We start from the raw sequence: 22,654 nt of genomic DNA, 5'->3' as shown, positions 1-22,654 counted from the left end.
TCGACATGGTCGCCGACTTTCACCTTAAGTACCACGTGATGTATTTCTATAAAACCATCTTTTAATTCCCCCTGGTTGTTGGTTGGCGTGGCGCCATGTTTCGTTAAACCCTTCAACTAGCCAGTTGAGGTAAAAACCAAAAGATGGCGCCATCTCTCAATAAACCGTCGAACTAGTTAGTTTCGGTAACGGTCAAAAGGGCGCGCATTCGGTGATGTCACCATATATTTTTAAATCCTTGAACTTATTAGTAAAGCATTAGGAGCGCCATCTCTTCTCCATCGCTGAAATGACCAATAGATAGCGCCTTCTCTCGGGAAACGATTGAAGTTATTCGTTACGCCAAAGAATAAACGAAGGCGCCCAAGAGATCGTACCGCCATCTCTCCGTTAATGCTCAAACTTGTTAGTTTAGGCTAAGGCTAAAATAGGGCGCAGCGTCATCTGTTGTAGAACAGTTGAACTAATTTGTTAAACGTTAAACTAGTCAGTAAGCAACGGCCGAGACAACGCGCTCATACGATAGCGGTGCCATCTCTTCTGAAATCGCTAAACTAATTAGTGGACGTAAAGATCAATAGATGGCGCTATCTGTCTGAAAAGGCCTGAAGTTATTAGTTACGGCAAAGACCATATGATGGCGCGCATGAGATAGTCGCCATCTCTCGGTTAATGGTTAAACTTGTTAGTTTTGGCGCACATGCATTAGCAGCCTAATTTGTAGTATAATCGCTGAATTAATTTGTTGAAATAGTCCAATTCATGGCACCATCTCTCGTTAAATTGATAAACTAGATAGTTATAGCAACGACCTAAACGATAGTAGGACCATCTCTTGTTAAATCTTTGAACTAATTACTTTGCACTGTCACTAGAAGACGGCGCCGCAAGCGCTATCTCGAGTTACGGGATTGACCAATTAATTTGACTATGAGGATAAAAATATACACATGTTAATTAGATACAATTTATATTATGTTACAGACGGTCACATCAAAGTACTTCAATCCAATAGGTGCCACACACCAATGCTGATGTCTCCTGTTCTGGGTTTCTCAAAAAGTCATTCTCTTGGCACCTAACATAAACATGTGCACACTTTATGAATATAACAAAATTAACAGAAACCTAAAAGTAGTCATCATATCAAGTGGTGAAGAGGGAAGACCCGTCTTTCACATAAGAATAACATTTTTTAGTCTCTAGATACATTTGTTTTAATTACATCAAAATGAGCTAATAATTGTGCACATTTCAATGTGGGATTTTGATATCGCCATTCTTTATGGTCGCACATTACCAACCTCATTGGAACCAAGAAACATCTGCCGAAACGGGAAATCGCACATTGAGGAACAGATTTCATAGGCGAACACCAATAACTAACCGATATTCAAGGCTGTAACTAAAAATACTTGAAACTTGATTTTTTGGAGCGTAATTGGGGTTTTTTGTTGGAATTTACATTTGTAGACATCGATTAAAGAGAAGGAAGCTGTGACTCTAAAAAGGGCAAAGGGCAGCCGCTCTGTATTACTAACCCAAAGTACAAACGCGGAACTTGATTCCAGTGCAGAGCGAACTGCAAATTTGTCACAATAGTTGTGTACACGCGGCCACGCTAATTGTAAGACCTGATAACTGCCAAAAATATGCACAAGATTATGTTTTATTATGGCATGCTATTCTAATTTTGTAATATACTGGGGTTAGGATATATTGTCTGAGAAATACAGCAACTTGGGTTTAAGTGGTGTGTCGCAATAGATGCGGTCTTAGTGTCACTCGGCTACATCGGCCACACAGAACAAATTGTTACTACATTCTGTGTGAGTTCACAGTTAGACTGACGATGATGTTCAAACGAGGCAATTATTACATTTATTAAACGAGTCCCAAGTTTACCTCACTCACCTGATTAAGGAGATTCCTGCTTGGCAACTTCATTTTGTATGGATGCATGCTCCACAAAATCATCGACACGTACCCCAATTTCAATCAAATATCGCATAAATCCCCGAATATCTCGGCTATAAAAAATTTTTCAGTTCTTCACGAACTTACCCGATAGTGAGGCCGAAGCCAACCCAGATGTACAGAATTCTACGAATTGTTTAGTAGTCCGTGGTAGTGCATTTTTCCAACCATGGGGTAATCTATTAAGTATAGTGGCCCATTACCGACATCAGTAAAAAGTATAATCCTCGATGAAACACGTGTAATTGTGACGTCACAACTTACTCGAAGTGTTTCGTCCCAAAAACGAGTATTTAAGGAGGTGAGACAAACACGTTGCTTTACGTTAGTTATTTCTATACAAAACGAAATTTTGTATAGAAATCTTGGAGCGCTAACGAATACAAGTGGGCAAGAAAGGAAAAAAATCGAACATATCGCATAATTTATTCTTCCTGTGTAAATCTAAACAATGTACAATCTTGCTCCACAGACTTACTCTCATCGTCACCGCATATGTATAAAAAAAAGACAATCGTTCACCAAGTGCGGCAGGCTCAGCCGCGACGGAAAAAAATGCCTAAAAATATTTACTTACATAACAATCTTTATTTTTTTTTGTATCTTGTATACACCGCCTAACCTCACTTTTACACAGCGCCAAACTCACTACAAAGTCATCATATCACTAAACGTGGATGAATTTACGTTCGGTCCCTTCAATGAGTCGTTAATGTCCCGCCTAAACATAGACAAGTTTTGGGTAAACCTGGAAACAAAACGCGCTCCTAAGTCCGGCTCATTTTGGGTTTCGCGGCCGAGCCCACCAACCCCAAACCCAATCAAACCAGACATCTTACCTGTCCCTGTTCTTCGTCAGCAGATTCCGCTCGATCCCGTCCATCAGATTTTCGAACCACTGCGCCATCGCGGCCTGCTTATCGGGCGGCTGACTCCTGATTATATTCTCGCGCATCTGCGCGAAATAGTCCTCGTTCAAGAGGATGAGCCCGAGGAGAGGCCTCGACATCGACCACTGATTCCGGCAGTCTTCGAACATTATCACATTCAGTACGGTGCTGAGGATCTGCTGCAGTATCTCGGGGTGCATCTCCAACACTTTGAGGAACATGTCGCCGCCGCCCCCCTGGGGCATGCCCACCTGTTTTTTCCCGGGATACGCTACGAACACACGAGTTTGCCTCGCGGACCAAAACCTAATCGTCGTTATATACTCACCCTTTTGCGTTAATTGTTTAAATAAATAAGTTACTATATGGTCTAGAGTCGCGCAGCATCCTGTACACACCATTGTATCTAGAAAAGCAATTAATTTACGTCGAGTATGAACGCCCGCGGACGTCTTAAAAAGACAAAAGTCGCGACACGTGATTGCCTAATTAGCCTTACGTCTCCGTTTGCAACACTTTTGCTACTACATTGTACAGTCAGAGACAAAAAGCCGACCCAATGAAAAGCGGACTGGCACCCAACGCGTCAAATTTTTTTCGCCACGCCCCTTTTCGCAATTGTTGAGCACCTCTCAACCATCCAAATTCGGATTATTACATATTACCCCATACAGGGTCCCAAAATTATTTTTCCATTATAATCTTGACAAATCTCTCTCCATATATATCTCTAATGCTAAAACACTCCCCCGTCATTATCATCAAGGAGGAAAAACTGAACGTGAAGGCACCGCTTGACATTGGTTGAAGTGAGATTTGGATTTGCCAATATTACAGTGGACCAGTTCGTTACGTATCTTAATTAAAAAAAACATATTCCCGTTAGTTATCATTCTGGTTGTACCGGGTGGCCCATTAATAAAGGACGCCGGCCATATCTCAACAACAATTAGTCCAACAACTGTTTAGTGTTACGTTTCGTTTGAAGTTTATACTCACAGCGTTAGAAATCATAAACCAGAGTGGGCTTCAATTATTAAGGGACCCAGCCCATACATCAATTTATTGAGGCATTTTCTGAATAATTCTTTCTAACCTGATTTCCTCTCAATTATGTTTTATATATAAAATTAAATAAAAGCAGTTTCGAACCTTTACCATAAGTTATCATCCCGTCATAATATATCATCTCTTGGTTATCTCTAATACTGCTTCTATTATACTTACGTAACAACAATTAGTCCAACAACTGTTTAGTGTTACGTTTCGTTTGAAGTTTATACTCACAGCGTTAGAAATCATAAACCAGAGTGGACTTCAATTATTAAGGGACCCAGCCCATACATCAATTTATTGAGGCATTTTCTGAATAATTCTTTCTAACCTGATTTCCTCTCAATTATGTTTTATATATAAAATTAAATAAAAGCAGTTTCGAACCTTTACCATAAATTATCATCCCGTCATAATATATCATCTCTTGGTTATCTCTAATACTGCTTCTATTATACTTACGTAATTTTTTTTATTTATATCTCAAAGGGGAAAAAAGATATTGCCTTGCCGTTTCCACTATTGTGTTTTTTAAGCTCTTTCATCTTAGCTAAAAATATTTATACCAATATACTTAAAATTTTCGAGAAAATCATAAAAATAGCTGCTTTTGGCATGAAGCCCCCTCTACTGACTCGAAAAAGAATGAATATCGTGATATTGACATGCCAGTCGAAGCTTCTATAAATACTATTTAAAACTAAACTAAGTTCGTCAAAATCGGATTAGCCAAAAAAAAAGTTATTCAACTTTTTCTAAACCAATCCCTTCCCCCACCCTTAATTTCACGAGATAGAAAAAAATTGTTCAAACAAAATAGTCTCCTTATCTACAGCACGTTACGATAACAGTAATTTTGATATAGGTTAGTTTGAAGTATTTTTGAGAAAACCCGTTTTTACTATTTTACAGTAGAATTTGAAAATAATTTCCAGCTTTTTTTCTTGGCCGATTTACCTATAAAACTAATTAAACATCTGGGACGTCAGATTTTTTTGAGATTTTATGGTAGCTCATTATTGGGGTAGTGTTATATCTTCCCGACGATTTCAAGGTGGTTGAGTAATAGATCATCTTGAAGCTCTCCTTAGTGGCTCTTCAATGGTCCAATTCAATATATGGGACGTCGGAATTTTTTCGAGATTGCGAAATAGTAATTAAATTAATTTATTTTTGGGTGATGAGAGATGTATAGCTATGGTTTTTGGGAGTTCCCCCAATATTTAATTTTAATTAAGATTAGTAACGAACTGGTCCACTGTAAAATTTGCAAATCCGAATCCAAATCCAAATCTAACTTCAGCCACATTCGCTTAACCCTTTCAGTATAAGTGACGAATATATCAGACACAAATGAAAATGCGTCACAGACGAATGACGGATATATTGAATTACACCCTGCTTCTAAATTGTCATTAAAATAATGGTATTGTTCCCTTATGGCTATGTTTGTCCTACAGGCAATATGGCCGATTTGTCAAAAACAAGTGTTTGGAAATGATGGAGTCAAACTGAACATAAATTAGAACTAACAGTAACCTAACCTATGCTCATATTAGCTATTTGGCATCTGACGGGTATATCCGTCACTCGTCTGTCAAGCGCTACAATGTCGTCCTTCTCCGAGGAAAAAACGTCAGATATAGAAGCCGTGCCGAAAGGGTTAACAGCAACTTCGATAAACCCAATACCAGCATAAGGCAAACGTAGATTTCTATCGGTAACCCCATCTTTTCGGATTAGAGGACAGAAACCGCCTTGAGAAATTCATAGATGGCGTGCACGACAAAGAGTGCGACATCTACAGGTCTGTTTGTGTGTCTTACTAATTACTAGAACCTAAAGTCTGCCAAGCAAACTACGACATCTAAAGGTCTGCCGTTCGGACGCAAAAGCGAAAGACACAAGTGATGTGAGTTTTTGTCCCTGACATGTACGGACCTGTGTAATAATCATATAGCCCACCTAAGGCAGTAAGACCCTCCGATATCGAGGACAGGATGTACAGGAACACGGTGGGCTGCAACGTCGCAAGGAATCCCATGTGGTCCTGCGCGAGACACTCTAACAGGACGTAGTAAGTCTGTGATAGCTTCGGGTAGTCCTGGACGCGGGAAAAAGTGTTCGAAGCTAACGTTGTCGAATGAAAACGTAGCGACCTACTCACCAGAAGATCCGCCTGGGGTATCGACAGCAGCAATTTGACGAACACGTTGAGCGCGTTGTCCAAGGCCTCGTCGCCGTACAAACGGAACACACCGAAATTGACGTAACTGCCGCAAAGGGCAGCCTTCAGCATCGAGAAACACACGGATATACCCTTCAACTTCATTGGGTACACCTGTTCTTTGGCCACCTCCACGTTCAATATCCGAGTGCCGTAGCTGCAGATGATCTTGCTCGCCTCCCTGAAGAGTAGGATACCGTTCGGCGACGAAACGTCGAACTGTAACCGTTGCGACCGGTTTTGCACCAGCTCTGCGAACAGCTTCAACACGGGCGTCGTCACCTGGGGATCGTGGTACCACAGCTCTATCGCTCGGAGCAGGATCGGCGTGTAATTGGGATATCTGCGGGTTCACGGTCAAGGTTGTTACAGTGGAGTTCGGATATAGTAAACACGTTTATTGTGGATACTCGCTTATAATGAACACTTTTTGAAATACACTCAAAAAGTCTCATAAAAACAAATGTAAATTTTTACTGCCTTATAATGAACCCGAATATAATGAACTTTCGGATACAGTGAACTAAATTTCGTCAAGATTAAGATATATTTTCCGTTTTTAACGGTAATTCCCCGTAGAAAGGTTAAAATACATAGCACATTTGTTTTGCTATTTTTTTGATCTCAGATGTGATTTAGATCTTGTGGAGAATATTGATGACAGACCTTCAAATAGAGAAGCAAAACCGATAAGCATCAACTTTGAAAGAAAAATAGGATCAAGTCAAGTGAATCCAATAAGGGACTTTTACAGTGGTTTACCCAAAAAAGAAAACAACATGTTCTTGTGGAGAATATTTATGACAGACCTTCAAATAGAGAAGCAAAAACGATAAGCATCGACTTTGAAAGAAAAATAGGATGTTAAACAAAAAATTAAAAGTAGTATGAAACAAAGTGACATTTGTCGTGAAATGAATTTTGCCTAAAGCAAAGGGGGGTCCTAGGGTCAAGTCAAATAAATGCAATAAGGGACTTTTACAATGGTTTACCCAAAAAAGAAAACAACATGTTCTTGTGGAGAATATTGATGACAGACCTTCAAATAGAGAAGCAAAACCGATAAGCATCAACTTTGAAAGAAAAATAGGATGATATACAAAAAATTAAAAGTAGTATGAAACAAAGTGATATTTGTCATGAAATGAATTTTGCCTAAAGCAAAGATAGGATTCTCTCGTCCTAGGGTCAAGTCAAGTGAATGCAATAAGGGACTTTTACAGTGGTTTACCCCAAAAAGAAAAGAAAGTGTTCCGATAAGTGGTCCAGTTCTTCAGCAAAAAGCAAGTGAAATGGGAAGTAGAATAGGAGGAAGATATTTTGTGTTTCAGAAGTTGGATTGAACATTTTAGGAAGAGAAATTGTATCTCTGGAGGAGAAATTGTCGGTAAGTCTAATATGAATGTTGTTATAATAACTGGCTCACAATGGTTTGGCCTGATATTTGCAAAAATTATGACAGTAACAATATTTTTAACACCGGTGAGACTGGCTTTTTTTACAAACTAACCCCTGACCTTTCATTGAACCAAATCAAACTAGTTTTTATGCCGCCCAATACCAGTTCAAAACTGCAGCCCATCGATCAAGGTATAATCCATTCCCTGAAGTGTCACTATAGGAAAATTTTGCTGATAAAGGTGATAGAAGCAATTGATGATGGACAAGAGTTTTCAGTGAGCTTATTGGATGCTGTAAATTTTATTCACCGTGCTTGTCAGGAAGTTAGCAAAAACACTATTGCAAAGTGTTATAAACTGTATTCACTGTATTTGAAAATCGTCGGCCCACTCCGTGTACAGCGCGCATTAAAGGATACATCCAGTCGAACAACATCATGTACGACGTCTTGGTGTTGAAGGAAAAGGCCAAGCCGCGTAGGTCCCTCGCGAGACCAATCAACGCCTTTTTCGCGTCATCGGTGGGGAAAAGGGGCGTGTCGGCCGTCGACAGCATCTGGCCGATGCTCTCGAAGGCGGCTGCAAAACAAACCCGCCGCCCCGTTTAAAGTGCCGCGCGAACGACGCGTTTTTCCGTCGCACAGCTTACCGGTCAAGGGCAACATGAACGTGTGGAACCTGTCCTCGTCCTCGCCCAGATCGACCATCAGCAGTCTACCCAACGACGTGTAGAACATCGATCGGCACCGCATCTCCGCGATGGCCGCCGAATTGCCCAGAAACGGGAAATGCTCGCTCGTGTGGTTATTCAGCATGAACTGCACCTCCTCGAGTTTGACGAGCTTGCGCACGCAGCTGTAGCCCACGGAGAGATCGTTGAGGAGCTGCAGGGTTTTGCTGATGATTTGTTCGCTCCGACCCCAATATTTCAAATTGGTGATGCTGCAATTGATATAAACCACCCGCTGTTGGAATAGCACGTCACCAGCTACTGAGTGAGAATGAGCTGAATAGTTCACAAGGGGGAGAATTTTATCTGTATTGGGTTCAGAATTACACGAAAAGTGATTAAAGTTCATCTGATTTACAAAACCAATTCTGCCTCTTAGAAAACACAGTACAGAAGAAGATACGACAACATCTTTCCAAATGCCACCTAGGAAGAAGAAAGGTAATGATCAGATTACAAGAGTATACGTCAGGGGGCGTGTTCGTTTAATCTGACGCAAATATCATCTGAAGATAACATAACATTGTCAGCAGGATTTTTTAACCGATGCACTATACACAAAGTAATGTTTTTATGTATTCAAAAGCGTTGGTAAGTTATAAATTTAACGCAATATAAGTTAATAAAATGAATTACTAATATTTCGTTAAACATTATCAAAATACTTTTTCATAATAATAATGACTTCATTTCAAAAATATGATATGACAAAGTTATTAAAAGGAAATAATTTCATTTACCTGTGCAAGTTTGGCGCAAGTATAGCCTTTGGCTACTCTACTGAACGAAACAGAGACAAACGTGGTTTAACAATACTATGTTAATCACTGTAATTATAGCTGCGGAAATAAGTTGCAGAACGAACAAATTATATACATTATAGTAACTTTTAAGTTAATAATATTGGTGGACAATTGATTTTATAACATTTTGGAACTCAGTGATATGTAAGGGCTATATTACTCATTTTAGTTTAAGCCAGTTAATAGAGAATATATTTTTTATATTTTATTTCGAAATTATTTAAAACATATCAAGCAACATGTTGGAAATTAAGTTGAAATACTTTATCGCGTTGTATGAGTGCTGAAAGATTGCTGTGGCATAGTTAGTTTAGCATTATTTCTAATATTAATATTGTGGACAGTGTTACAAAATATTAAAGGATTTTTTTAAGGAAATTGCGCTCATTCATTTTGAGTCATTTTATCTCATTGTACAAGCGTGATACATGATCAAATTTCCTCACGCCATAGACAAACCTAAGACATGCATTCTGTACTATGTGCACAAGCTTCTTATTAACTCGCTTACTTAAGTCACAGACTCGGTTTCAGTTGTTTACTTAAAATATGTCTATTATTATAAAAATTTCATGGAGGTAAAGGATTTTTGAAATATTTTTTTAGATGCTCTTTGAATCTAAGATAACTCCCAGATTCTTGGCACAATTTTTAAAATTTAATTTTGAGTTGCTGATTGCTATATTTAATTTTTTCTCTTTAATAAGTTAAGATTGTTATCATTCCCAAACACCATAACACATGATTTACTTGGATTAAATTTTAAGTTGTGGTCAATAAAGCAATAAATTTGTGTATCATCCGCAAAGGCTTGAATTTTACATAATCTTAAAGATCTCAAAATATCAAAAGTGTAAATAAGGAAATGCAGTGGACCTAAAATTAATCCCAGAAAAAATTGATTGAAATCTTAATGATTTGAGGAGATTGGGAGATTCTACATTCATACAGTAGTATCGTAGTTTACGGACCAATATGGAATGCCTTCGAAAAGCGTAAAAGCAATAAAACAGTCAATTTTTTTATATCAAGCTTGAAAAATGTCATCCAATACATTAGTTAAAGCATCGACGTACCAAACCCTTTACGAAAACCACACTAAGTATTGGGAATGATATTATTTTTTGTACAAAAAATTTATAGATAATTGAATAATTGTAATATCTTTGACAAAACAGGGAAAATACTTATGAATACTTTGAAAGTGAAAAGGTATTTTTGAACGATGCTCCTAGGAAAACTGTTAACAAAAATGCCGCAAAGAACTTCGAATTCTCAAGTGTCATTTCATGTGTTTCATAAGCGGGTATAGTAATTTTCTAGTTTTCTGTATTTGTGCTAATTATGATGAATTTTAGATTTTCTAAGAATGCCAAAAAGGCAAAGTAAGGCGTGGTTTGCATAATCTCTATAAGTATTTCAACTTTGTTTAATTTAGTGTTATATATTAGAATTTAATTATGAAAATTATTATCTTATTATAATCTTACACGCCAATAATTAATTCCCCTCTCAGGAATGTGGTTACCAGCGATTTTATGAATGACTTATGCGGTCTCTCTTAGTTAGAGGCCGGTGGCGACGCTAGAGGTCGTTACTTACATTTTCCTAATGAACACGCTGAGCACGGTGGCCTCGTCGTTCAGGCCGAGTACCTCGGACAACCGCCGGTACACCTTGGAGTTCTTTTGCACCTGATCACCGACGTAGATCTTCCGGAATTGCTCGAAGAAACTCAACATGGCGAGTTCGAGTTTCTCGCAGCCGCCGCGGGCAAGCCTCGAATCCGTCAGGTTCATGAGCTGCAACACGCGGCACACCAGCTCCCCGTCCATTGTGTCGTGCTCCTCGTTGCTGTTGAAGGAGACCCGACCTCCGATAGCCGAACCGATTATGTAAACCAACCACGTCAATTGGCCTGGGAAAGAAGAGGGTAAATTCGGGCATCACACAGAAAAACAGGCGAATACGACCTTCTTGTACTGCGACCTCGACAGGCTGAGCAGGGGCGGAAAGTAGTTCCGAGTACGTGGCCGCTGCCCTGTCGAACAGCTGCACCAGGAGCGTGCAGGTCTTTTGGTACTCGCACCGTCCGATAACGGACAGCTGCTCGAGCTGCTGCTGAACCATCCCCAGATCGTCGAGTGGGTCCTCAAGCCCGTCACGAGCCACTACGGCCGCGGATTCCAGGCGCGAGGTTATATACGCGCTCGTTACCTACGGGATAACTCTGCTGGATGAGGCAATATGTGGGTGAACCGCATTTGTTATGTTAAAAGGAGATCCAACCAGCAGAAACAGCACAACCTCTACAGTAGGGGTACCTCAGGGTTCCAATCATTCTCCGCTACTATTTAATATTTACATCATCTCAATTAAGGAAACATTCCTGAGAACATAAGACTTTTTCAATCAGTTTGCGGACGACACAGCCTTGCTGAGTACTGGGGTCGATGCTCAAACAATAGTGAGTAACCTGAATAGAACTTTGGAAAATATACATATTTGGTCTTTGACTGTAGGACTGGAGATTAACCCCCATAAGCCTGCAGCTATATTTTTTTCCAAGAACTAATATGTTAATTATCTCCCCAGACTTCACCTCAACACTCGAACTATGCCACGGAGAAATTGCATTACATAACTAGGACTAATTTTTGATCCAAATTTGTCGTGGGAGCCATAAATTGGAAACATGTTACAGACAGCTTCAGGCGGGTTGAATATGATGCGATTTATAAGTAGAAGCTGGTGGGGGGCACATCCTTCTACGCTTCTAACCCCCCATTTCCATTATGGAGCCACTTTTTTAGGTGATAGTTAAAAAAAAAAACAATTGCTCAATTAAACAAAATTCAATTTGAGGCCGTGAAAATAGCTCTGGCGTATATGAAATTTACACCTACTAACATACTGCTTGGGGAAGCAAGTGAGATGGTCTTGGAACATAGAAGAGATTTGTTAGCGGCAAAATCATTGTTGAAAGCTACCAGTCTATTGGCAGCGAAACCTTAGCAACGGTTAGACAGTTATACATCACGTATAATGAACACTATTCCTTTTTTCGAAGAAAAGGTATTTCCGCACTTGTGGATGCTTTTGAAAGAGTCGATTCATTGCTTGATCCATTCTACAGGAGTTAGTATATCCGTGTTTCCCTTATCCACTGCCGAACCTGTTAAGGTCTGTTCAGATTCAGGACTTAAAACTAAGGAAAGATAGTAATAATTCCAAATTATTTGAAAGTAAGAAGAGTGAGACTTGGACTCTGATTTTCATTTAGTTTTTACCCAATTATAAAGAAAGCCGTGTAGGGTTTTGTGTTTACAATTACAATAGGAACCTTAAAATGGGACAAGACAGGGATCTATCCATTTGCTCTGCCGAGATTTACGCTATTGGTCAAGCTATTGATTGGAATGAATTCAATAACATCAGCAAAACAGTCATCTTTTCAGACTCCAAAAGTTCCCTTGAAGATATCAATAAAACTTTTATGGATGCAAAGTCTAACTACTTAACCTTGAAGGTTAAAAATTACTTTAATAAAAACTCAAAATAAGGACATCCAACTATGCTGGATACCAAGCCATACTAGAGAACTAGAGAACAATATTGTTGACCAGATTGCCAATGCTGCTCTCTTAGATCGACAGGAGGATATAAAATTGAGTTTTTCCCTAAATTAAAGCATAACCTCTGGAATGCTTGGAGTGATACATGGAAATCTATAGGATTAGGGAAAGGAGTTAATTTAAGCTCACATTTTTCTACTCCATCTAAACCCTGTTTCCATAAGCTGGATATGAATAGAAGAAAATTCACAACTACGTGTAGACCGAGAAGCAACCATTGCTGCTCTCCTGCACACCTAAATAGAATTAAAGTTAAACCCTCCGGAGACTATGAATGTGGAGAACTTGGTGATTTAAGCCATGTGCTCTTCATTGGGAAAAATCACAACAATTGTATGAGTCATTCAGTAATGCTAATTTTCCGTCGCCCTTGCATATTAATTCTATATTGTTTCACTGCACTCAGTTGGATTTTGCTGCTAGAATTCTTTGCCGTTTTTTAGATGCATGTGGTTCACGGACGCATCCTTCTTAGCTTACAGCTTATTGCACACCACTACCGAGAAGCTGGCCGAATTGCCTTAGCAGCAGTGGTAAAAAAGAGCGCAATTTAAAACTCTATCTACAGTGCGGCAGAGAGTGTAAAGAATGGGTCAGTCACCACGAAAAGGAAGATAAATGCCAGTTGCTTTCAGTATTTTTTATTGTTTAGAGAAATATCCGCATAAGCATTATAAGTTTCAAAATTAGCGCGCGAGATGAAAATATTTGTGTTGTTTTTTATGTTTTTATACATTATGATATTGATATAATCGTCTATTTTTTTTTATATAATCACGGTAAATATTTGCTGTGTTCCGAACTGGAAGAGAATTTGTAAGAATGGACAAAATATGACAATTTTCTCCGCCGACTTGTAACATATCTATGTGAACATATTTATAAAATATCTTAAAAAATTAAAATGTTATAAGGCAATTAAAATGTTTTTTTTTATCTTCTTTACTCTATATCTGATATGAATGCGATGCAACCTTATTGTGACAACTCACACTTTAGATGTATGAGATGGTGAGTCAATAGGTATAGGATGGGCCAGAGTGGTTCACAAATGGTTGTCATTGAAGTGTGGGGCCTCATGGACTGGCTACTCTGGAGGACCGTAAAAAATTTCTTGTCTTTCGCGTGATAAATTGATTCTCCTTGCATTCTGTCAAGTTTTAATTTTCATGTCCCTTCTAGAGAATTGAGAGGAAGTCGCCTTTTTTTCTCCTGTAGTAACACTCATCATGCTCAGAATATGCCTGATCTCCTTTGTAAATGAATACAATATAATGGACTACCTCGGTGTCCCTTTAAATAGCTTTAAGATTAAATTAAGACAGATTTTATTAAATTGATTTGTAGTACTGCCATCTAAATGATATGTAGTTTTGTACTGTCCATAGTTTATTATTTTCTTTTTGTTATTATATCCTAGTTTAAGTAAAGTAAGTAATTTGTAAAATGGTGTAACCGTTGAAACAATAAATAAATAAATACGAAAAAAATCAATTGCTGCAATTCCCATTTTGATATTTAACTGTATATCAAACGCGTGGCATTCTACGAGCCTATAAGAAATTGGGTCTCCTGTTGTCATGCTACAAAGCATAGGTTACTTTTTTATTTTCAACTTCATCTGATATTCACTCGGGACGAATAAATTAAATACTTAAACGGAAGACGATAATGATAAAGGGGACCAACCTCGGGTGTGTACGTCTCCAGCAAATGGGGCTCAGTGGCTTTGACGTAAGGCACCGACGCTACCATCCTCTGCCATAGCGACAGTAGATAGTGGACGCTGTTCGGGGCGAATTGCCACATTTGGAGACTTTGGACCTTTTTGACAGAAAAAAAAATGACTTGGTTAAGGGAACAACTCACCTGGGTTAGTTATACGCATATATTACCGTGAATTTGGCGATCAACTGAATCGCCTCTGGGTAATTATCGACCATCACGAGTTCGCCCAGTTGATAATTCGACTTTAACCGCGCCAACAGCCTGCAGAACTCGTGGTAGTTAGCGGAATCGCTGAGCCGCTGCGGATTCTGCAGTATGTGTTTCACCCCGCTGACGAGGTGCGTCAGGAATTTCGCGCGCTCCGTATTGCTGAACAAAGACCTCCGCACGGACGCTACAGGCGGCGTGCGCGACCATTTTTCGTCGGGATTTGTGTTTTACATATACCTGGCGGTCACTTTTTTAAGATGCGTTTTACGAATTTGTAGGAAAAAAAACCAAGTCGTTTTCCAAGTAATCTTGAAAAAACAGAATATTTCCACTTATCCCAATATTAAGCGCTTTAAAGGTGACCGCCCTGTAGAGCACTTCATAGCCATTACCCAAGAACGGTAAACTAAGAGATAGGATGTGCTACTGCAGTGACGTCACCTGACCCACTCGAAACGAGTTTTATTAGTACAATCCTGAATTGTACAAATAAATAAACATTTAAAAAGAACTATTAGGCGGCCGCAGAATAGAAATAATAAAAGTTCAACAATCTTTAAAATTCAAATTTGTAGTAAGCGCAATATTACTAATAGCAAATCGTTCACTCGAGTGGGCTGCAGTGCGTCACAAACCAAAGGACGGTAATTGTTCGACGGCGGTCAACTGTTGCCGGCTCTTTTGCTTGTAGCTTGCTTCGTTTTAATTATGTAGAAATATGCAAGTATTTTGTTAATATTTTATTTAGTATCTGTTATTCTGTTAATGATTTAATAGAGAAGAGAGGAAAGAACACATACGTATATATATTATTATTTTAAAAAAATGTACCGTGCATTCAATTTATCTTGATAACATTTTAATTGGCTGTAACTTTTTTGTTGTTACAGATATCAAGGTAAACAAAAAAACAACACCAAACATTAATTGATTAGTACACCTGGGTTTTTATTTCGTGTATTTGTCTAGGATTATCTAAAGACCAATATCGTGTATTTTGTCTATTACAACCCTTTCTTGTAGTGAACGAACTTTCAACAATCCATAAAATGTTTTTCAAAAAATTATTATTGTCATTATGTCTATTTAAAAAATTCAAACAAAACTTCAAACTTCTTTGACATTTTGAAATTTAAATGCTTTTATATTTATATTCTTTCAAAACTGAGTGGATTGCTCCACGAGAAATACCTGTTTCTTCATATGCTCCAGTAATAGAGGAAACTGGATGTGCTTTACAGAATCCTAAGATGTTTGCCTCATTTTCTTCATTTAAAACATTATGATTCCGGCATACCTTTTTAGCATTTGATACGTTACCGTTTTCTACAAATTTCTTAGCCAGTCTTGAAAATATCTGTTTTGAAGGAGCTGGGCGCCCTGGACAAAGTCTAATATACTGACGAGCTGCAGTTGCTCCTTTCACGGATGCTAAACTTTAACAATAATGATTTGGACAATAATTCAACCATCAACTTGGTTTTCTAATACGTCAAACATAAACATATTTTTATTTGTCAGTCGGGGCATTCCTTGAAATTATATAAAAATGTCTTATTTTTGCCGATTTGTTAAGAACGAGTGAATTAAAATATAAAGTGTTTTACATCATTGTAATCAGAATAAGATATTCTATTAAACACATATATAATATAAAGTGTGTTCCATTTCAAAAATATGATGTAGGCTTATATGTCAGAAAATTGATAGTTTTGTTTTATACATCACTTGGAAAAAAACTTGGCTACTAACCCTATATTTGTTTTTTTTCTTTACCCTGATATCTCTAAAAACAAAAAAGTTAAAGCCAATCAAAATGTTATCAAGATAAATTGAACGCAAGAGTACATGGGAGAGAGAGAGAGAAGGTATAACTTGGCAACAAAGTCCTGGACTCTAACATTTACCGCCTTCTCACACACTCGGTCAGAATTTGCCTCACGTTGAGTTTGTAAAAAGTAACCATCGCCTCTCTATTTGCCGTCCTTGGCCGTTACCCACCTATTTGAACCAAACACGACAAGGCCAATGAGGACAACGTGTTGGGAAGTGTGTGGTACAAGTCGAAAAATAGCTTAAGGGTCGTAAAATCGAGAAACGCCGGTCTCCAGCTTGTAGGTATCTGCACTGTGCTCAAGTCGTCTGAAGACTCGTCCGTCGAAGTACCTGAAGGCGGCGCGATATAAAATAATGACAACACACAGTGAAAGGCGCGCACGCGAATACCTATGAAATCGAACGTCAGGCAGTTTTGGGCGAGTCTCAGCAGTTGAGTCATCAGCCCGTGTTGATTCTCGTCACTAAAGTTAAGATTTTTGCAATTTTCTCTCGCATTTCCCAGCAAATTACAGGAAAGTCTAAAAATCTCAAACAGCTGGGTGTCACGGAATGATGACGCTATTTTGCGATGCTTAGTTAATGACCTGTTGGCTTCTACGTCGGATATTTGATTCATTTCGCACGTTAACTGGGACAAGAGCTGAACGCCGATCATGCAGTGTTCCACAGAGCCCTAGATGAAAGTGATTTGTGGAAAATGTTTACAAAAATCCTCTCAGAAACTGCTACAGGGTAAAATTATATAGTTCTGGACTAGTACTAGTAATCCAGAATAGAGGTACATTTATCCTATGAAATTTCTTTTTTTGAAACTTCAGCAATACTAGCAAAATGTCTCAAGCAAATATGGCATCTTAAATAAAGGAGTACCTGCAAAAACTTTCCAATGTCAGAAACGACGTTCCTAAACACATAATCGTCCTTATGGGTGTCAAACCAGCCCAGCTTGGTGATGCGGGCAAACAGCGTTACCAATGCTTGCACTACAAAACCGGGCAGCTTGGGCCTGTTGGCCAAATAATTCAAGACATAGTTCCTGATATCAACCCGTTGCTGCAGGCTCAAGCCTTGGGCGCTCCGCGACACTAGTTTTGTGAGGGTGGTGGCAGCCAATAACTGGGCATAAGCAGAGTCTCCGCGGTCGAGAAGCACCTGACACTTGGTCAGGGCATCGGAGCTGGCCTGAAATACTACCAGCGCAGTTTCCGCGTCCGCTAGGACGCTAGTGTCCTGCGACTCGTATAGCTGCTTGCAAAGTAGCTCCAACTGTCTAATTTCCTGAGAATTACATGTAATAAAAAAAAAAAACTTAATTTAGAACGTCGATTAAATAGAGTACTTTTGTTTGTCGCACAGTTCAAAACAAAAGGTAATGCCAATAAAATATAACTAAGTACCTAAATTATCTAGCTTGCATCTTGTTGACCTTAGAATATATAAAATAAGATTGCTGGATACCTTGCCCATTAATTGATAATATTTATTTACTATTTATAAGTCTAGAAATAAAAAGATGCACTAAACAAAGCCCCTTAAAAAGCATTATGAATAGCACACGAGAAATGTATTTTGATAATCAACTTTCACGATTCACTATTACGATTTAAATTGGCTGAATATTCGATATTCGCCTGTTGTTATTGTTACAAATTATAGGATTCTACAAAAAATTGTGAAAAAAATGTCCAATTGTCAGGATGACTTTTGTATCCTATAAACATAACCATCTTCGCCAACAATTCCCAATTCGTTTTTTGAATCAAATAGTGTCGTAAACAAAAAACAAAAAAAACTAATTACAGCACAGGACTTACTCAATTATTAAGAGAAAAAAAAAGGACACCAGGAAAGAGCTTCCGATAACAAAAATCAAGCGGTAATTAAGGGGGTGAAACGTACCTGTTCGTCAGCCATTTCCGGCCTCATACATTGGTTTGCACTTTCGATTAGTATTACACAGGAAGAACTTAAAACCCTTAATATAGAAACTCCTAAAATTTACACAATTTTCACCCCACAAACGTACTCAAAAACATAACGCAAAAAAGCCCGCGGCGACCTCTACGGGCCACGTCTAACATTAAAATTACGGAATGCATAGATTAGCAGTAGCAAATGATAAATCCATAGTCACAGAAAACATAACTTTGACTTTGTAAACACGTCTCTCAATCAACAAAAAATTATATAATTAAAAGCCGCTGTTTACGATTTACGTTTTCGAGTATAAAAATATTGAAAAAAACATTGTTTCTTCAACAATATTTCCGAAAACCGCAATACAGCCAATTTCATTAACGCTCTAATTTTGTATGTACTCCATGAAAATTATTAAAGCAACTTGCCAAAACATTTTCAGTCTGTCAAAATCTTGACAGTCCTGGCTCAGAAAAAGCTGGTGATAAAAAATCTAAAATTTTTGACGATTTAGTAAATGAAAACCGTAGATTAATTAACCAAATAACCACGTTCCAATCATTCCTTCAAATGGATTCACAAAATAATAGTGATGAAGGTAACGGCTTGTATTATTTTCAGGTATGCGTGTTGTCGAATAAACACCAAACTTTCCTTTTCAGAAACGACTTCCAAAAAACAGAGCAACGTGTTGCCGTTACACGGCAACGAGCGGACGATGAACTTAAACCCGTTGATTTTGACCAACATACAGAGCTCGCACTACTTTAAAGGTTTGGCGGTTATATTTAGTTCAAATACATAAGCAGCTTTTGGTTTTAGTAAATTTGTATGAATTAAAAACATACCACGAAGTAGTGGACGAGATATATTACAAAGTCAGTCACCTAGAACCTTGGGAGAAAGGATCGAGACGCACATCGGGTTAGTCTTGCAGGTAACAGAATGGTGGAAAAGGCAAGCCATGTGACCCAACTTTTGCAGGACAAACTGGAATGTGCGGCGGAGTAAGGGGGGTGGGGGCAGGAGGGATAGTATCAACTGCTTACTGCCTGCTATACAAACTTTTTACACTTAAACTAACACGAAAGCAACTAAACGGGTTAATCACTCATTGTGACTCTCCCTACATCCGAGCCTTAGGATTCATGTACATACGTTATGTGTTACCTCCCGCCCACCTTTTGGAATGGTACGAACAGTATTTGGAAGATGAGGAGGTGCGTACGGACAGGTAGAGTGGTACCTATCTTTCGTTACTTTCTTGCAGGTCGATCGCCTTAGTGTTTTGAGTTGATTTTTTTAGTAGTGCCTTTCTTGGTTGTTAACATTTTCGCGAGTTGCAGGAACTCGACGTAAAGGCAGGCGGAGGACAAACCATGACCATGGGTCAGGTGCTGCGGCAGTGGCTTGTCAAACTAGAGTGGTTTTCTACACTCTTCCCGAGAATACCAGTGCCTATTCAGCAAAAGATACAAAAACACCTCGAGGTAAGTGTTTTCAAATGACATTCTTTCCAAAGGTGACCCAAGTTATTTATAAAATGTCTGCAAACTAACAGCCAACCTGAACGAAATGAAAATGCACTGGCCTCCTCACTCCTTTAGCGATACAATTATAAAAGAAAGTTACAGTTACAAGTTACTGAACAATCTAACACTGTTGCTGTTAAAACTGTTTCATAAATTCAAAATTGCTAAAACATTTGTGTTCAATAGTTATTTAAAAATAACTATTATTTTAAAGTTGTATTTTTGTTAATGTTAATGTTAGGGAGACATTGAATAAAACATTCTTTGTAACAATATTTAGGCAGATGCTCTCCAACATTCTGCAGTTCCATATTTCATTACTAATTCATGAAGATTTAATTAATAGTAGTAGTATATAATAACAGTAAAGATGGAGATTGCTGAGACATTGTATATGTTTCTAGAGTTCTACAGTAGTAGAAATACAGTAAAAATAGTTTATTGTTGGATTTGCTGGGTCAGCATATATTTTTATTTACTGTCATATAAATAATTAGAAGCCTAGACAAAAAAGACCTTGGTGGCAAACTGAGTTATGCAGTAGTAGAAACAAATAAAGTGGAAATATAACGTGCAAAATTAACGTGCCACTACAATTTGAAAAATTTTTTTTATTTCATAATACTTATATTTTTATGTCGTAAATAAGTTCATTCTTATTCTAACTTAATAAGAGTATTAACAAAAGATAGGAACTAAATAAATAAGAAAAACAAGATAATTCAAAAAATAAAAAAACTGCTAACTTTAATTATAAATAATTAGTAACCGGTATATACTTCTCTATTTTGGATAACAGCTTAAGAGTTCCAGCTTTATCTTGTTTTGATTGCAATTATTTATATGTTAGGAGGGTTAGGTTCTTAAAAGCACTGTAGATCACTCCAAACATTCTTATTTGGTTTAACAACTGGATTAGTTCAGGGCTGGTTGCAGACTAATCCATAGTTTCAATTCCAACCTCTTTAAGATAATTTTGCAGAATCTGATCCCCTCTGACTCCTCACCAAAACATAACTGACAGCCCACCAAATAATCTGGTGTTTGGGAAGTTATATTGGGCATATCTTCCATTTGGTTTTGGGTACGTCTGTCTGAGTTGCATAGACAAATGATTTCATCTGACCAAAGAATTCTTTCCCAATCATCAGTCCAATTGATGTATTCTCTAGCAAAATTTAACCTTGCTCTACGATGCTCTGGGGTTAAAACTGGTCCTCGCGCTGGGTTTCTTGGTTCAGACTCAGCTAGGCGTTGACGAATAGTATCAGTTGACATTCTGAATTCATCTGCTTTCTGGAGCTGAAGTAGATGGTAGCAATCTTCTTGTCACAGACCGTTTTCTTAAAGCAGGTCTTCTTAAGTGCTGACTTGCCTCCCTGTAATAATCCATCATAGGGAACAGGATATATGCGATACACCAAACCTCGGTCCACACCTGGGCACACTCGTCGGCGATCACACTTCTAGATGGGCGTTCCACACCATAAATTTTTGGTGCAAATGATACATTTAGCAATAAAACTTACAAAAAATGAGGTATGTCATTTATCTGAATTCCAACAAAATAAAAACAAGATAAACAGACTTCGAGAAAAAAAACAACTGTATAAATTTGGAATGTATGTACTATGGAAGCTTACAATAAACATAGTTTAATTTTTATATATAGTATAGTTTATTGCTGAGTTTGGAATTTCAAACATTGAGTAGGCTTTACAAGAACTATATCAGAAGGTCCCCAACATGCTTTGAATACTTGATTAATTTAATTGGACCAAAAGTAGCGAAGAAGGATACTCGAGGGAGACCGGCTATTTTGCAAAGAATTATTTTTTAAAATTTTATTATAATCCTATTTTAAGAGTTCCACAAAATTTCTTCTGTAGCTGTCTATGAAATCAAGAGCAGTTTACTCGAACCATTTGTTGATGTTGTCAAACTAAATTTCAGCTAAAAATAAATGTGTCGCCAAATCAACAAACGTCGCAATTCACATTAACAAATTAACTGAGTATTTAAATCAATTATTGTTTTAAATGTGGCAAGTGTGCGTTTAGAACGTTAACCGCGCAACTAACATTGTTCGCCGCAATTGTTTTATGGCTTTTAAATCAACCATTGACTTTGCTCCCAAATATCCAGTCGAGATTTCCACCGCAAGCAGTTCAAGCAGCCCATGAGCGAGCCCGTGAAGATCGACGTTTCGAGAGGGACAGACCTATGGTGAGGGAAGACCTTAGGCGCGACTTTTTGAGAGACGACCGTCGCGATGAAAGGCGGGACAGGTAGCGTTAATAAATTGGGTATCCCATACTTATAACACAATCGGGGGTTTTTTAGGTATAAAAACGATCATGACAGGCGGGAGAGGAAACACCGGAGCCGGAGCAGAAGTCCTAAGGGCGGCAGGAATTATGGAGGCGGGCCGAGCAGAGGTCGCTTCGACAAGCCTAGAGATGACAGGGGTCGAAGACAAAGATATTAAGTGATTTTGTATTTTTTTAACGATTAATTTTACGTATTTTGTATTTTTGTGTGGCGACGGCATACAAAAAAAAGCAGCAAAAATCGTTTGTTTGCTCCAAAATTGTCGAAACTTTTTAACCGCAGGGCGGATACGTTTTGGACCACCAGCTTAATTTTGACGTCCTCACCTTAAGCAATTACCTTCAATTTTACTGTGAATTTCAACAACCTCAAAGTTTTGTGA

The 22,654-nt window shown here is 38.3% G+C and overlaps 2 protein-coding genes across 6 annotated transcripts; one reads left to right on the top strand and one right to left on the bottom strand.

Annotated features, from left to right (window-relative positions):
* Positions 1-1,016: 1,016 nt before the first annotated feature.
* LOC132701886 (exportin-7) lies at positions 1,017-18,556 on the bottom strand. 5 transcript variants are annotated; one of them, XM_060670142.1, is made up of 15 exons: positions 18,392-18,556; positions 17,363-17,770; positions 16,880-17,165; positions 16,655-16,819; positions 14,611-14,837; positions 14,405-14,539; positions 11,054-11,297; positions 10,683-10,998; positions 8,197-8,489; positions 7,967-8,126; positions 6,088-6,490; positions 5,862-6,024; positions 2,817-3,273; positions 2,600-2,725; positions 1,017-2,536 (listed from the first exon to the last, which is right to left on the bottom strand). In XM_060670142.1, exons 1-14 carry the CDS (start codon positions 18,416-18,418, stop codon positions 2,626-2,628), a joined length of 3,384 nt encoding a protein of 1,127 aa, XP_060526125.1. In that variant the 5' UTR covers positions 18,419-18,556; the 3' UTR covers positions 1,017-2,536; positions 2,600-2,625. The 5 variants fall into 5 exon arrangements, with proteins under 5 accessions (XP_060526125.1, XP_060526124.1, XP_060526126.1 ...); XM_060670144.1 differs by having other exon boundaries at positions 1,022-2,725; positions 2,817-3,138; positions 3,196-3,273; XM_060670145.1 differs by having other exon boundaries at positions 1,024-2,725; positions 2,817-3,138; positions 3,196-3,273; positions 5,886-6,024.
* A 281-nt stretch (positions 18,557-18,837) lies between these two features.
* LOC132702493 (pre-mRNA-splicing factor 38B) lies at positions 18,838-22,652 on the top strand. Its single transcript, XM_060671156.1, has 7 exons — positions 18,838-19,007; positions 19,072-19,182; positions 19,232-19,333; positions 19,394-19,629; positions 19,756-19,899; positions 22,087-22,229; positions 22,285-22,652. Exons 1-7 carry the CDS (start codon positions 18,980-18,982, stop codon positions 22,427-22,429), a joined length of 909 nt encoding a protein of 302 aa, XP_060527139.1. The 5' UTR covers positions 18,838-18,979; the 3' UTR covers positions 22,430-22,652.
* The last annotated feature ends 2 nt before the right edge of the window (positions 22,653-22,654 follow it).

The sequence above is a fragment of the Cylas formicarius genome, unplaced genomic scaffold, assembly GCF_029955315.1.
Source record: "Cylas formicarius isolate icCylForm1 unplaced genomic scaffold, icCylForm1.1 PGA_scaffold_5__7_contigs__length_24384050, whole genome shotgun sequence".
Classification (NCBI taxonomy): domain Eukaryota; kingdom Metazoa; phylum Arthropoda; class Insecta; order Coleoptera; family Brentidae; genus Cylas; species Cylas formicarius.
This window is presented reverse-complemented; position numbering and strand designations above follow the sequence as displayed.

Bases quoted from the DNA above. Each gene is read 5' to 3' on its own strand.
- LOC132701886 (XM_060670141.1), bottom strand. From the start codon at position 18,418: ATGAGGCCGGAAATGGCTGACGAACAG. The intron at 11,298-14,404 runs GTTGGTCCCCTT...GTTATCCCGTAG, and splicing joins TGGAGACGTACACACCCGAG to GTAACGAGCGCGTATATAAC. The intron at 6,491-7,966 runs GTATCCTTTAAT...GTGAACCCGCAG, and splicing joins ATGATGTTGTTCGACTGGAT to ATATCCCAATTACACGCCGA.
- LOC132702493 (XM_060671156.1), top strand. From the start codon at position 18,980: ATGGATTCACAAAATAATAGTGATGAAG. The intron at 19,008-19,071 runs GTAACGGCTTGT...TTTCCTTTTCAG, and splicing joins ACAAAATAATAGTGATGAAG to AAACGACTTCCAAAAAACAG. The intron at 22,230-22,284 runs GTAGCGTTAATA...GGGGTTTTTTAG, and splicing joins CGCGATGAAAGGCGGGACAG to GTATAAAAACGATCATGACA.